Raw genomic sequence first — 16,690 nt, forward strand, 5'->3', positions numbered from 1 at the left:
CTTGTTCTCACCACATTTTTGCCTGTTTATCTCTTGTAATTTCTTCCCCTCTCTGTCCCCTCATTTGCTTCAGATTTCTGTCCAACACATCATTCGAGGGCCAGAGCGGTTTTCTATCCAAAGAAAGCCAAAGTCAGAATATCATCTCAGAGGCCCACCACTACATCTGGTCTCTCCAGCTGGACCCTCTTGGCCAGCCCACATGGACTCGCCTGGGACGCTGGCGCAGAGGGAGAGTCCTGATGGACCAGGGCGCCTGGCCGAGTCACCACGGGTCTGGTAGCGGAGGAGACTGGCGCCGTTCTGCGCGGCTGCACATGCGGGTGGTGACGCTGGTGGAGCACCCTTTCGTCTTCACCCGTGAGGTGGACGGAGATGGGATGTGTCCAGCGGGCCAGCTGTGCTTGGACCCGCTCACCAATGAGACAACCGTTTTGCAAGGCCTTTTCCAGAAGCTGTCGGGACATAACGGATCCGTCCCTACAGAGCTGAAGAAGTGTTGCTATGGCTACTGCATTGACCTGCTGGAAAAGCTAGCGGAGGACATTGGCTTCACTTATGACCTGTACATCGTTGGTGACGGGAAGTATGGAGGGTACAAGAACGGTCGTTGGACGGGATTGGTGGGGGATCTGCTAAGCGGTGCGGCCCACCTGGCAGTGACGTCGTTCAGCATTAATTCAGCCCGAAGCCAAGTCATTGACTTTACATCACCCTTCTTCTCCACCAGCCTGGGAATTCTGGTCAGTATTACCCTTCTCACTCTGATTGCGTTCTGATTGCTTGTTAGAGTCCTGTTCTTGCTCTTCGTTTCAGTCACTCTTCGGCCTGTCTTTCACTGCATCCCTTAAAATCTCTCTGCTTGCTAGTCTGGTGGTCACTGTCGATATATATATATATATATATATATATATATATATATATATATATATATATATATATATATATATATATATATATATATACCAAGACCTAAGTTATCGGACCCTTATACAATGCCCGCATGGGGTTGGACTGGAGAGTATTCAGCTTTGTTGGGTGACCCTATTACAACAACTACTATAGCTCTTCTCAGCAACAGACAGACACAGTGATGGTGGGCATCTCCTTTATGTCTCCTACAATGTAACTGGAGAGGGAAAACATCCGCTTTATACTGTTACTGATTGAAAGAGTCGTTGTTTACAGCGATTTCATTTTTAGATGTGTCTGTTATATACGTTTATGAGCAAATCACTGTGTAGGCATCAATGTAATTGTTGTAAAAAAAAGAAATTTTGTAACATATATAGAAATAATGGTACACATATTGGAAAAAATTGGGGAAATATCAAGTTTGGTTTTTGCATTTCCAAACCTTGTTGAAAGAAATTGTCATTTTCTATCATATAAAACAGAAAACTCTGATTGATTGCTCAAGTGTTTGGAGTATGTTTTAAACTGATTATCTATACTATTGTAGATACTTGATATGGATGTTGACAACTGCTAAGCGTGATTTGATTGGTTTTGATGTAATTTTCTCAAAACCATGACTTTAGTATCTCAAAATTTTAAGATAGTGAACACATTCCTTCAGCTAAGAGGATGGTTAGGGTAAAGACTCGAACATGCTGCCTCAAACAACACACAATATCACCACCAATGTTAATTATCTGTTTCAAAGTATTTACATGCTTTCAGTTTCTACCCAGCAGCTATTGGACTTTACAACTTATAACCATCACTGCTCCCAACAAACTTTATAAGTGTTAACATCCTGCTGTTTCTGTATTTTTTTTATGTCTTGGTAATCATCTGTTGGTGTTTTTAATGCATAAATATAGTACATACACATTTAGCACATTTTTAAACACCCTGCCTAGTTGCATGCTTTTTTATTTTTTGAGCATGCTATTATTATTAAACAAATAGCTGCAGTGTTTTTTGTTATGTTGTAAATTTGCCCCTACTACACAGTCTTATATTCTTTTTTTTAATATATTATCTCCCCTTGTGTGTACTTTAATGTTTCAATTTACACTTTACTTTGCTGCTGTTCCACTGAAATTTCCAAACTGTGGAACAATAAAGCATATTTCTATTCTATTTTTCCACATTTTTAATTGAAAAAAACAAAAATGTCCTCTGAAGTTGGAATTTTGACACGGAAAGCTGGAGCTAACTCTACAACCCTGAGCTGAGTATCTAATAGGGCTGCAGTGGATACAGAATTAAGTGAAGGTGGCCAGTGTAAACTGACATCTAAGGGTTCATATTATATTAAACCAGTGGGTTGCATATTGCTACAAAATATACTTTTTTGGACATGTACATTTTTCATGTTTAAATGCTTAAAATGCAGATAATTATATAATGAACTTAAAATGCTAATAGTAGCAAGTACCAAAACTAATAGCAAATCACCACTAGAATGCTCTCAACGTGTACGCATTCAGCTGGCAGCACCACTGTCATCATTTTTGGCTTGATAATATAATAATATAATAACCCATTATCTTAAGAATTAAAGTTTTATAACCTAGATAATGAAATAAAAAAGAAGCTCAAAAGCTCATAGTCTGTAATGTAACTGTCATCACAATAAAGCAAGTTTCAGGTATGGTTTTCTCGTACCAATAAAATAAAATTGCTTACAACAAAATTAATTGAACATCTCATGATCAATCTAATGAGATAAAGACACTGTAATGATGGCAAAAACAAGCTTAAGATCTCAGTAGCTCAAGGTAATGAGACATTGAAACTGTAGGAGTAACCATGCTGGGGTCATCTTAGTATAATCTTATTAAGAATTAAGACCCTCATCTCCAGATAATGAAATAATGACAAAAATCTATTTGAGATCTAATGTCAAACAAGAAGACTCCTCAGCTTACATTACATAAAACAAGCTTATCTAATGAAAATAGGAAATTGATTTAATTAAAACTAGTATCAATGCATCACTTGCAGCAGAGCCGGTGGCCCCCCACCCAAACCCAAACCGGCAAACCCAACATAACACACACCCTGTGTGTGTTATGTTGGGTTTGCCTTCTGACTGGACAACACATGCTGTACGAGCAAACCTGTTTTATCTACGATTTCCCCACCACCACCACCTAAAAAAAAAAAAAAAACATTTTGGGAAGCTGATGGTCGCTAAGAGCTGCATGGGTGTGAGCAGTAAGCGCACTGCGCTCTGGGGGATGGAGGGCCGCCTTTCAGCACCTGGGAGGGAGCTGTAGTCAGTCTCCCCTGCAGGGTATAGCAGGATGCAATGCTCAGCCTAAAGCAGCATATTGACCAGTCATCATCATTGGCCAAGAAATATTTGATCCCCGAAGCAGAGTTTCCTTCTAAATCTCCCCTACAAGGTCTTCCAACCGTGCATTACGCACAACTGGATTTGGCCAATTATAGCAGTTATTGTAATTGGCCAACCCTGATAAAATGTGTGGACTCTCAAGATTTAAGATGGCTTAGGGACTTTTATGTATTTGTAAGGTCCATTTGTATAGTTATGTGTCACCAGCGCCTGCATGAATAACACTGCAGTTGTGAATGTTTATGATGAAGTCAGTCTATGATTAAAGTCTGATACGGAGTGAATTTGTAGTTTGAAAGGAATGATGATGCAATTTGAATGCGATTCACCACTTTAACATCTGCGTCGCCAATTTCCCAGTTTCCATTTTTCATTTTATTTCTTTAGAGTCCAGCTTTGCCGTGGAAAGTGACATACGCACGTGTCAGGCCCCATTTTGTGCACGCACAAGTTTTATAAATGAGACCCGAGATCCGTAATGTGAATCGTTAACAAGTGAAATAGCCACAAAGCTATAAGGGCCCACACGTTCCCTCTGTAAGGTGACACTGGCTCTGAGCCTGTCCATGACATTTTGGTTTCTGAGTTACAGAGCTAAAAAGCCGCCGACACACGTTTCCTAAAGAATAGCTGTGAATCGGGTGTTAAAACTGGGCCACCTTTGGCGATTTCAATGTTTAAGCACAATGGAACAAAAACTTCCACCATAAAAAGAAAAGAGAAAATACACCTAATGTTTGCACTTCAATGCCATCAGTGGTCTGAAAACCGAATGAGGTGTTTCCAAATGTGTCTTTTTTTGTCCTGGTACTTTAAAACAAACAATGCAATATTTAGCAACTTAAAAGCTGTTCATGATAAGCATGGATATTTCAACTTTCAGTCAGACCAGCTCTAAAGTTTCTTCCAACTTTCGCCTGTCCTGCCTAGGTCCGTACCCGTGACACAGCGGCACCCATTGGCGCCTTCATGTGGCCCCTCCATTGGTCCATGTGGCTGGGCATCTTTGTTTCCCTCCACGTCACCGCTGTCTTCCTCACCCTGTACGAGTGGCACAGCCCCTTCGGAATGACGCCTCGTGGACGCAATCGCAACCGTGTCTTCTCTTTCTCCTCGGCCCTAAACGTATGCTACGCAATCCTCTTTGGAAGAACGGTAGCCATCAAGCCCCCCAAGTGCTGGACTGGTCGCCTGCTGATGAACCTCTGGGCAATCTTTTGTCTCTTTTGCCTGTCCACCTACACTGCCAACTTGGCTGCCGTCATGGTCGGGGAGAAGACCTATGAGCAGCTGTCAGGGATACATGATCCAAAGGTAAAAGAAATACACCCCATGAACACTGTTTTTCCGCATTTGGTTGTATCGTTGCACTAATCAGTTAACCGTTGATTAATTCATAGACCTTCTAAAGGTGAAACCTTGGTTTCTTTCTTCACCTCTGCAGTTGCACCATCCCTCTCAGGGATTCCGCTTTGCTACAGTGAGAGAAAGCAGCGCAGAGGACTACGTCAAGAAGAGTTTCCCTGAGATGCACGAGTATATGAGAAGATACAATGTCCCAGCAACACCAGACGGCATACATAATCTAAAGTAAGACAGAAGCACAGAAAGAGGGTTTATATTGTATATCATGCAGGCACAAACAAAAGTGAGTTTTCCCAGATCCTTACTTTAATGTCATCTTTCACTATGTTAACCCAGCTAAGATATCTCTCTCTGTCATCTCTGCAAACGTGAATATTGCATCTTCCTTGATAAAACGGAAGATGCATGCATGCATGCCTAAGGAATGTCAACATTTATAAAAAAGAAAAAGAAAAAGGGGGACATATTTACACCCCATTGCTGTCATTCCCCACCACAGGCATGTCTGTTCGCATTCAGAACCCATCCTCCTCTTTACCCTGCCACTGCTGTCATCCTAAGCTGCTTCAGCATTCAACTGGCATCCCTGTGGAGCATGGCTGAATATAGTGAGAAAAGCCAGCTGCAACACAGGCCGTGGCAAGGACACAATTTGAAAGCATGAAAAGATTGTTCTAAATATATTTATATAACGTATATAGCACTGAACTTGCTAAATACTGATTAGAGCATCACAGGAATAATGTCATCTTCAGAGAATTACAACTTGCCATCAAGACAGCATAAAAGTGAGCTTCGGGACTAACCATTGTGTTAAAGTGGAGTAAACCAGGAGTGAGGCATTATATACCAGTGATTTCATTGTGCTTTTTAGAGTTATAGCATAATACCACTGTTTAGTGTTATAACAGGAGAGCACTAAGTGAAAAAAAAGAACAAAAAGTGTAAAGACAGAAGAAGCAGACATTTGGAGAGGACATAAAAACACCAAACAGGAATGTACAAACTTAAAGGAGCATAGCGTGAGTTCCAGGACTTTTGCAGACGTCTGCCCCCTGTGGCGACAAGTTGAAACGACACCGGTGTTGTGCGCGTACGTGGGAGAAGAGGAAAAGCATCTGCCGCTGCGACGGCACAGGTCTTTCATTTAGAGGTGTAATGTCTTCTGAGGTAAGAAAGCTATAAATATGTTGAAATATATCAACAAAGCAGCCAGGTGAACGAGAGCGTGCAGCACGTCACACACATGCCCAGAGGATTCGGCCCAAATCACTCTCTCATAAACTGACAACCTATAGAAGCAACTGTGGTAAATAGAGGATAACTAATTTACAAACTGGGCAAATATAAATGATTGTATCGGGAAAAATAGTAATATTTAACTTGAAAACTTGCACTACCCTCCTTTAAAAGAAGCATATAATTGATGTTAGAATTACATGGATCAGTTATCTTGTGTTTTAACCTGTCATGTCAATTAATATTACTGCCCAGCCATATGTTCAATGGATATTTTTGACATGTTATTTTAGACTGTTGAAAAATGGGCCATAACAATTGCTCATTTAGCAATTCTAACTGAAACAACCAACTTGTACTGGATAACATCCATACCATCTACTATATAACATAAATCTATAATGAATAAGGCTAAATTGATCATTATTGGCCATCACATTCACATACGTCTCTGAAAATAGCAGATAGCTCATCATCCACAATTTCCTGGAGCCCTGGTAAAGACTTGTTCACAAAGCTTGTAACCTGACTCTGCTAGGAGTTCGGTTCTGATGTGCCTCAAGGATCGACTTTTGATCCAATTTGATTCTCCGTTTACATGTTATTCTTCATTTACCTTTACATATATATCCCTGTTGAGCTTTTGCGGATCATCTCTCTGATACTTAAAGCAGCACTAAGTAACCATTCTACCTCAAGTCTCCTAAGTCACTTAGATCATAAGCTAAGTTTTCATGAGATGATTGAAGGGTCTGTCATCTCCCTTGACTGTCTGGCCAAAAAAAATCATGCTTGGAACTTTCTATGCACTGACCCGGTGGCAGTCTTGCACGTACGTGCATGTGAACAGCTGCCACTCAGGGCTTCCCCACTCCCTGCCCATAAAATGCTACTGCCAGGCACAAAATGGCGAAGAACACGCCCAACGGATCAAACGTTCTCAAATAGAGAGAGGCTGGCTTGATACACTGCTTCTTTTGGTCTACAGACAGTGCTTCATCTCCACCTGTTGGTGAAATATCGCTTGTTGCTCCTTAAATGTCTTAGATCAGAAAATTACATCAGACCATAAATCACATTTATAAAACCGAAATCTGGGCTCAATGAAATTTCTGTTTAACAACTGCTTAAGGATTGTTATTATCAAAAGGTACATTTAATCTGAGAAACGGGCCTCAGTGGAGCAATATTTTTAATTTATTGAAAATGACTTTATACTATCAGAATGCCTAGTACCTATGGTCCTGTACGTTTTCACCAGAGTAAAGTGAACACGTTGTGGTAAAAATATCAATTCCACAGCTACACAAAAGAACATGCTCTATCACAATTTTCTTTTCAACATGGAAAGAATAGATTTCAGGAAAAGGAGAAATATTTTTCAATCAAGCTAGTAAGTTGGTGGGTTCATTAGCTAACAAAATGGATTCAGGATGAAGGCTGGAAGTATTTGCAACTGTTTCAATGAGCTGCCAACCACTCGGTTGGGGACAGAACATGATTTTAAATGCTGCCCTTGAAAAATAAAATGTGCAATAGCGTTCATAAAGCAGTCTTTTTTAGCATTTACAAGTTGACATTTCTGAAGGGCATACTTGGGAGCTTTAATAATTTAACTCTTTATAATAGATTTGATAAAAATCTAAATAAACTGGTTGAACTTTCAGGCAGGCAGTGATTTATTGGTGGTCCAAAAAAGAGCTGGAAGAAAATACAAGGCCACTCAAGACAAGACAGAACTTTGTGACTAAGCCATTTTAACGGCAACCTTCAGTATTGTACATAGACTTGAATAAGATTTTGAAAGGTTCTTTGAAGACATTTGAAAAACCTGCAAGACTTCTATGCCGTATTCATTGCTGTCGGGTTTTTCGAATTAAACAAATTTCTAATGATGCAGCCACATCTGAAAGGAAAGCATAAGAACTGCTACACATGAGATGAATACCTAAATAAACCGAACTAGTTCCGGGATAGCAGAACAAAAGCCATAATCTGATATTAAGATAGCAGTTCTTTTGTCCAAAAATGATATTGCAAATTGAATATTTTGCTTGAAAAGTTTCAGACAACACCTGCTGCAGGAAGTTTGCTCAGGAAGTTTGCCAGACGTGTTAAACCCACGGAGACAAAAAACATCACGAAATTTTGAAGACCAGTAATTTGCTCTGTTGCCGCGATGTCTGACAAACCTTGAATGCAATATGAAATTCCAGGTTTAGTCTCGGTAACGCTTTACAGAACAATGCCACACAGTGTTTGCTCTTTAGCCTGAGGAGTGATTGGAGAATTTGTGTCAACACTCCTGTTTAATTAGCACAGCTTGCTGTGGTAGATGAATGCTGGAACGCATTGTGTGCACTCCAGATGCTTTCCCATCAGTGTAGTTAAGAGACCATTGTTGTGCTTCTTTTGCTGTCAGCGTGCTGTTCTCTGAGGGACTTAAGAGGGAAAAGCAATTTCTTTTTGGTAAATCTTTATCATTACTTTTCTTAAAAAGCTAGCCGATGCCAAAGTATGAAAACAATCCCAGACTAAAATTTCTACAAATATTTTTAATGTTGGCTTTCATTTGAAAAATAGTATTGAAGTATTCCTGAGAAATGTACAAAGAAAAATTAGGCCAGATCCTGCTTCTTGGCGTTACGCCTTCCCCAATACCTAAATTCCTCACATTTGAAGAGTAGTTCTTAATATTTTCCATTGTTGGATGGAAACCCCTTAAAAATAGATAAACCACCAGCTGGTGAAAATTTATTTCAGACAAAGAGACCACACTAATCTTTCAAGTTTTCAAAACATAGTAATCTAGCTCGTAGCATCAACACACATTTGTTTTTTATATGCCAGTTAAAAAAGACCCAACGTGACATCCAAAGCATCACATCATATATAAAATTCGATACCATAATGACTGTTGTGATATAACATTTTGGTGTGTATATCCTAGTGCAGCTCACTGCCTCACATTTGAAGTGTTCATCTCAATAATCCCCATTGCACCAGTGAACTTTAGCATTCCAGGACAAAATGTAACTGTAATGCTAATTAACAGGGTAAGGGATGATGGTGACTCCTCTATAGTCCTCTGTCTGTCTTATTGCAGGGCTGACCCTCAGAAACTGGATGCATTCATCATGGACAAAGCCCTGCTGGACTATGAAGTTTCCATAGATGCTGACTGTAAAACACTTACAGTGGGGAAACCTTTTGCCATAGAAGGTAATGTCTGAAAGTTCTTATCTTAACAAGCACTTGTTAAATAAACAGGACACATTTTAACAATTGCAGTGCACTCAGAGCTCTGCTGAGATCTTAGAACTGTTTCATATGTTCTTGTCAAGATGTGTAAATACGCTAACTGGAAAGGTTTTTATCGTTGCACAGGCACACAGTCAGCAGTGGAGCAATACAATATATTGAATTGCAATTTTAAGGGCAATATAAATATGTTCAGATGTAATAATTGCAATAAGTGGCAGGCATTTACAATCTCCATTCAAACAACACATTTGCCCAATTGGATATACCCTCACACTGCACATAGATTTAGTGGCTGAAATGCTTATATAAACGTACAGTTAATGAAGAAAAACAGAGAAGAATAGAAATGTAGGTTAACTGTTCCCACATTATCATCATAATAACATACAATTATCACTATTGCATGTTTCCATAATATCATTAAGTCCTGTCAGGAGGGTGGGGCACACCTTTGGAGTAGGTATAAGAAAGTATTTGGTGTGGAAAGACATCAAACTGTTAGGCATAAAACAGGCCCACGGTCATTGTGACTGGTCGTTGAGGTTCATTAGATGTGAAGTTGTTCTGACTTAATATCCACATGTTCTCGTGTGGTTGTTGGAGATAGATCAGGGGGCTTGGCTGGTCACAAGAGGACCTCAGTTTAGGGTTTCTGAATTATTGGCAGACATTAGAATGATGCAGAGCCCGCATTGGTGCTTTCCTCTCAGCAGTGCCATAAGTGAACCCATAGTCACTGGTGTTACTGCAAAACTGAGATTTAAGTTATTGGGGTTTTTTTTTTTGTCCTTACTAGATGAAATCATATGAAAACACCCCTTTACTCCAAATGTCCTGGGATTTAAATACATGGTTTTTGTTTAATCAGGGTCAAAGGAATCCCAGGTAATTTGTCTGACGTCCGTTTCCACTGCTCTGAAAGGTTACGGAAATTTTATTTAAATTAGGTGTTAATGCCAAGCCATGCTTTGACAGCTAATCTATAATCCAGTTGATGGCAGTCGTTGAAATGCAGTGCAGGATGACATGGGATGTTGTACAGAGAGGAGTGCCTGTGCCTGGACAGCAACTTCAGATCTTATTGAGATCTGCGATGCTTGGATATATAAGACAGTATTTCCTTGGTGTGGTCTTGGCAAATGTAAACTTTGTTTATGAATGCAAACCTACTATTTTATGAACAATTTATCTATTTTTGGTCAACCTGTTAGGGGTTTACCCGCCTGTTGCCCATTCATTGTTTGGGATAGAAACCGGTCCCTTGTTACCCTAACAAGGGATAAGTGGGCGTAGACAGGGGCAAGGAGGGATATTTCAACTACATTCGACTGTCATCTGGACTATAAGTAATCTTATCTGAATTTGGGTTTTATTACAAATAACAGGTTTTATTTGAATTTGGGATGAATTGGGTACTATATAGTAGGATATGAGTTAAACCTGTTTATCCTTAAGAGGACGTTTATTGTGAATTGAAGTGAATTGTGTCTGCGACGAATCTTCCACATCAGTTGACCTAGACTTGCCTTTTGACATCAAATGATGACATCTCTTCTCCATTAGTGATGCCTCCATAAGTCCTGTACACATATCCCATCTTATTGAAACATGAGACATTTCTATACCAATTGCAATGTATTGGACCATTTAATTTCAGTTTGCAGAAGTTTTTTTAGTCGAATAGTTTCCAACCTTTTTTTAAAAAAACTTCTTTGTGTTGTCAAAGCCATTAAGTCATAAAGTAATTAGCATTCATAACCCTGATAAGCTTTTCTTGTGTCTAAGTTAGCCTCAAGATGACCAGTTGCCATTGGTTTGCCTTGGTATCATAAAGGACAAACTATTCACACATAGTTATATATTTCCACCTTTTGTAGGTTCTAGAAATCGCTTCTGTGTTTTTAATCAGCTGTTTCCAAAGATAATCTCAGCAGCAACCAAACCTGTTTTTTTTCCAATTAGAAGATGACCTCTTATCCATTGAGACATGTCGGTAACCAAGCGCGTTGTCAAGATCAGTAAAAACATGGGGAGGCACTGCTCAGCTTGGGACAAAGTTTTGATGGTTTTCTGTTGTGCAAATCAGTAGAGCGGAGCAAGAGAAATCCCATTTCATTTCAGACTTTTCCCTCAGTGAACAATTAAAATCATTCTTATTCAGAAAGGAGACGTCACACCTATTTATTCTGAATAAGAAGTGATGCGTTTAGGGTCAGACGGAGACAGATGACTCACTGTGCTGACCCCTGAAACGAAAGGGCCGAAAGAAGAAGTGACGTGTTTCTTATTAACCGTCTCGCCATTTAAGATTGTGACTCAAATATTCTGATTTATCTTGTCTCTCTTTGGTTTTAAGATAAACTACACAGCAACCTTCTTAAATAATTAATTTACGGGGTTCATCTGAATTACTTTAGACATCCTGAAGTTTTCATTTTAAACACCCCTAAATTTAACAATATTAATCACTCAACATGTGTGCGGTAGTTAATCTTTTGGCTTTCAAAAGCTTACAATCTCCACAGTCCACAGTTAATCCCTGGTCCATTTAGCCAACCTCTTCCTCCCACTGTGGAAACGTTCCCATGGTACCTGCTTCCATTACAGGCCACTACAGCCACAGATTCCAGTGCTGTTGTTAATTACTTAATGCACCCTTAAGCCTTCAGGATACAATACGAATCAATCAGTGCAACCAGGGTACTTTTGTAATTGGCTATTGCACAATTCGTCACACTTTCAAGGCATGCGGAGGAGCAGTGAAGATATTTATGTCCCTACTCAAAAGAAGTGAAATATGTGTTCCTACAAAAGTGTAACCGTTAATGAGTCTGCTTTGCTTCTGTGTCGCCACGGGCAGGCTACGGCATTGGCCTCCCCCAGAACTCTCCGCTCACGTCCAACTTCTCAGAGCTTGTCAGTCAGTACAAATCCGACGGCTTCATGGACATGCTGCATGACAAATGGTACAAGGTCGTGCCCTGCGGAAAGCGCAGCTTTGCTGTGACCGAGGTAAGCGTGAAGGTGCTGAGCGAAAGGGGTGCGTGTGCTACTGTTTATCTCACATAAACATGAAGGGCAATCTAACACGAAGGTGATGACTTGTCAACATTTTAACTTTGCCAGGGTATTCGTACTCCTCGAACGTTTGCACATTTCGTCATGTTACAGACACAAGTTTTAATGTGTTTCAGTTTGACTGTATTTGACACACGGCTGTGCATAAATGTAGAGTTGCACAGGATTGCAAATGGCTGAAACACGTTTGCCTGTGTGTTATTTGATATTGTAGTTCTGTAAATGTATGTGGTATGGCCAACAGCTGACAAGAGACATGACTATCCAGGTAAACTGGCAGCCAAGAAAGGAGAGTATTAATCCACCCAAACTAACGCTGGAGGAACTGCAGACATCCACAGCCCAGTTGGGATAATTTGCTGGCAGTGCAACAACTAGTCATGCACTCCACAGTTCTGGTCTTTACAGAGGGAGAAAGCATAGTTGAAAGACAGCCTTAAAAATTCACATTTACAGGGGATAGAGCAAAGATGTCAAACAACTGGCTTTTGTTCAATGAAACCAAATTGAACTTTTTAGCCTATGTGCAAAATACAATAGGTGGCAGAAAACTAATACGGTATATCAGAGTAAATGTACCATGTGCTGTAAGACATGGTGGTGGCAGCATCATGCTGAAGGAATGCTTTTCATCTGCAGGGAAGGGGAAGCTGGTTAGAGATTATCTCAATATGGAGGGGGCTAAATGATAAAGGGCAATCTTCCAAGGAAACCCGTTGGAGGCTGAAAAAGATTTGAAACTGAGGCAGAGGGTCAACGGCCAGACCTGAAATTTACACCACATTTGTAGACTTTTATCTATATCTTTTAATAATGATGAAAATCATTTATTTCTATCCTTCCTCTTCAATCATCTGCTACTTTTACCACATTGAACTCTGTGGTTGTATTATGACAACATTTGACATTCTAGCCTTGTGAACACTATTGCAAAGCATTATGAATAAACAGAAAGGTTTCCTGTCTAGACTGTTGGACAGAGGAGTTGGTTTCTCCCTGCACTCCACAATCTCCCTATACAATGATTGCTCTTCTCTAATTGAGACCACTGGCCTCTGACCTTCTAGCTGCTAAACTAGAAGTGTCTCTACAATCGATCAATGCGCCACGGTTCGCACTGTTCTATAATTTCCAAGTGGTTAACCGTTGTTAACCTTACCATCTTTCTAACTAGCTACAGCTTTGTAGTTTCCGAAAATTGCTCCCGAGTAAAACTGCACATCATCTTTGTCATTATTTTAATGCATTACTGTTTTGAATTGGATGAAGGTCAGTCTAATTTCTGTCGCTAATGATACCATCTAACTAAAAAGGTTCCTCTGGTTTGTGGCTGCAAATTACAGCATCACCTCGATATGCATGCAATCTGAGCGAAAATCATCTCACGAGTGTCACAGCAGTAGCAGAAAGGGTACACTGCAATGCCGTACATCCGGTAATGCCGAAGTCAGACACTTTCTTGTGTGTAGCCACCTAGATGCGCTGTAGATTCTATCTGCGGTGGTAGCAGACATTAAATTGCCCCAGGTGCATTTCATTTTTCAGCATCACAACCCAACCTCCCTTAGCTGCTTAGCTAATTTATTTTTTCTTTACCATTATCTTTCTGTCACTTAATATAAACTTTTGCCACACAGGTGATACACTGATAGATCAACAATAGTACAGAAATTGTATAAAAAACAAAACAGAGTAACCTAGAATTGGGTTTTAAAATCTGTGTTACCTTTCACACGACATTCGCTGCACTAGAAATGTGAGCTCGACAACATCAGCATGAATTTCATGTGATATAAGCAGCATTGAATTACTGAGCAGCCTGGCACAGTTTAGTGCTGCTCAGCATTTTCTATTTATTTATTTTATGTTTTTTTTTCTTTTTTTATTAAGCCTGGAGATTCTGAACATTAAAAAAAAAAAGTAGTATCGGATGAATTGCCTTCTGTGAGTTTGCCAAACTCTCTGGGACTAATCCAGCTCTCGGTCACTCCAAAACAGTTAATCTGACGCCATAAAAGAATCGTGAGGAAAACAGATGATACAGATGTTTGTAAGTTAGTTTACTGAAATAACGGAAATAATTTGCTGCAAAGCTTTAAAATGTGGTTCCCCAGCTTTTAATCTTAATTATGAAACATAATCACTCTAAATAAAAAAAAAAATGTTTTTATTTGCTGATTGGATCAGCATGATGGCCCAGTTGGTAGTACTGCTTTGCAGCAAAAGCTGCTGGGCTCAAATCCCGATTTGGGATTTTTATGTTCTCCCCGTGCATGCATGGTTCTCACTGTCCTAAATTACAACAGGACTGCTAGGTCTTTGTTCCCTTTAAATTTTCCCCTAGGTGTATTTGCATGCCTGCATGGTGACAGACAGTCCAGGTTGTACCCTGCCTTGCTCCACGCCCAACGACAGCGGGAGAGGAACCAGCTGCATTAGAAATGATCACGTTTAAAAAAAAAAAAAATAGGCAGAATACTTGCTTGGGCTAACTGCATAGCATGTAAGAGGCTAACATTATCTTGACTGAACAAACATGTTCTTTTGTGGAATTCTAGTCAATTCTAGTCTAATAAGGTTGTTCTGTAGTCCAAAATGTTGGTTGGTAAGTTATAAAGCTACTTCCAGACTCTTCTCTAACCCAGCAAACTGGGGTCCCAATTTTTGTCCCAGTGTGTGATTAAAACAACACAGTTTCTGTACGACCAGTGATATTTGTGTACGTAACATAACACTTGTTAAATATAGCCTAGCACTAACTGCTCACTACATAAATGGTAATGTTACCGTTGGTTAAAGCCGTTCTCTGGTGCACTTCATTAGCGTAAGCCACTGATAGAGGATTAGTATCAGTTCTTTGAAATTTTGTTTTGCAAAGTTATTGAACATATTCCCTACCCATCGTGAAAACGTGTTTATCTCACAGTAAGCTTGTTGAGAAGTATAACTAAATTGCTAGGAGGGGTGGAGCAGTAGCCAAACGTGTGTTGAGTACATCAGTGGAACATAATAACTGATTCTCGCCAGATGGATGTAGTAGCCGCGAGCTCCACACGGCTCCTCACATCCATCTGGACTCGCTGCCACTGGGAGGGATTCAATACCCATAAAATGGACGGGCCAATCAGGATCACCGGGCGGGATTTTCGTGGATTGTGACGTATCACGAGAAGCTACTGTTGGATTCAGACAACAATGGTGGCTCGCAGTGAGGAAGCAAACGGCCAACAATAGCCCCTTTCCAGTGGCAATGGAAAAGTAAAGATGATGGACAAGCGGTTTATCCAATCAAATGCAAGATTTTGTTAAGGTCCCTCCTTCGAAATCTCTATATCTCCAGTGGAGCAATCCCAGATGGATGTGTGGAGCTCTGCTGAACAAATTCCATCTGTTCAGAGTCATGTAGGGATATAACGTTATGGATAGAAAATATTAACAGCCTGCAATTTCACAAGAGGCCTTTGTTAGTGCTGTTTGGTCCAACTTAACCACAACCCTGTTACGATGTGAAGTTAACCTTAATCGAGTCTGCTGGCTGTATCCATCTACTAGATCACCTGCAACTCAACGGTCCACTCTAGCTCGGCCAAGAAATGAGTCAACTTTTGGACTGTGTGTGTGAAACTGTCAGTGGTTCACTGTCAGCATCAAAATGAAATGCGCTTCCAAGTCTCATAATTGTTTGAGAGTTTTCCTGCCAGACTCATGATTAGCTGATCTGCCAAATTAGCTGATGAGGTAGATTGATACAGTGAACTTCTTACCGGCTTTTTGGCTTCCCCCGCTAGGAGGGTTTATTTACTTTTCCAACAAGCTCACAGTGATATGCCGTCTTACTACAACAGGTAAGGGAATTATTAACATAAATGACCCTTTAATATTGTCACACAGAAGAGTGTTACCGTCTTACCACAGTATTTCATCCTATGGAACAGGTTCAGTAAAGTCTGATAACGTCATTGCATAGTTCAAAATGGCTGGGTTAAATACATAATCCGGTGTGTTTTCTTTTTTTCCCCCCTTCTTTTCTCAAATAATTTCCTGAGAGAAAACTTTGTCAGAGGTAGCTGGCCAAGTTAACATGCCGCAATGAGGAACACAATCCATCACGTCTTTGGTTTTCCGATAGGACTTTATAATGTAATCACTGCAGCTTGCCCCATTTCACAAGCTTCTTCATGTTCAGCAGTAAATAGTTTTCTTATGAGAATGCGGGCACAGCTGCAGGAAACGGCAACAGGTGGCCTATTGTGAAATGTGTAGCATCTTAAATGTGGATTCCTACACATTGAGACACTGTATGTGATGAAATGAAAATTATAATAGATTCAGGCTCATCAGACGTTTAGATCTGGAATAAATTGAAAATGAGGGGATTGTGGTTCAATGTAACAGTAAGTAATTAACAGAGTAATTATTTTCATTTTTTTATAA

The 16,690-nt window shown here is 40.1% G+C and overlaps 1 protein-coding gene across 1 annotated transcript in view; it reads left to right on the forward strand.

Annotated features, from left to right (window-relative positions):
* grin3a (glutamate receptor, ionotropic, N-methyl-D-aspartate 3A) overlaps positions 1-16,690 on the forward strand; it is a 109,877-nt gene that overhangs the window by 56,617 nt on the left and 36,570 nt on the right. The window contains exons 3-7 of the mRNA XM_036140116.1: positions 74-743; positions 4,241-4,624; positions 4,755-4,900; positions 9,021-9,136; positions 12,039-12,190. Coding sequence (XP_035996009.1) covers positions 74-743; positions 4,241-4,624; positions 4,755-4,900; positions 9,021-9,136; positions 12,039-12,190 — 1,468 coding nt within the window. The remainder of the gene's footprint in view (positions 1-73; positions 744-4,240; positions 4,625-4,754; positions 4,901-9,020; positions 9,137-12,038; positions 12,191-16,690) is intronic.

This window comes from Fundulus heteroclitus, chromosome 8 (assembly GCF_011125445.2).
Source record: "Fundulus heteroclitus isolate FHET01 chromosome 8, MU-UCD_Fhet_4.1, whole genome shotgun sequence".
Lineage (NCBI taxonomy): Eukaryota > Metazoa > Chordata > Actinopteri > Cyprinodontiformes > Fundulidae > Fundulus > Fundulus heteroclitus.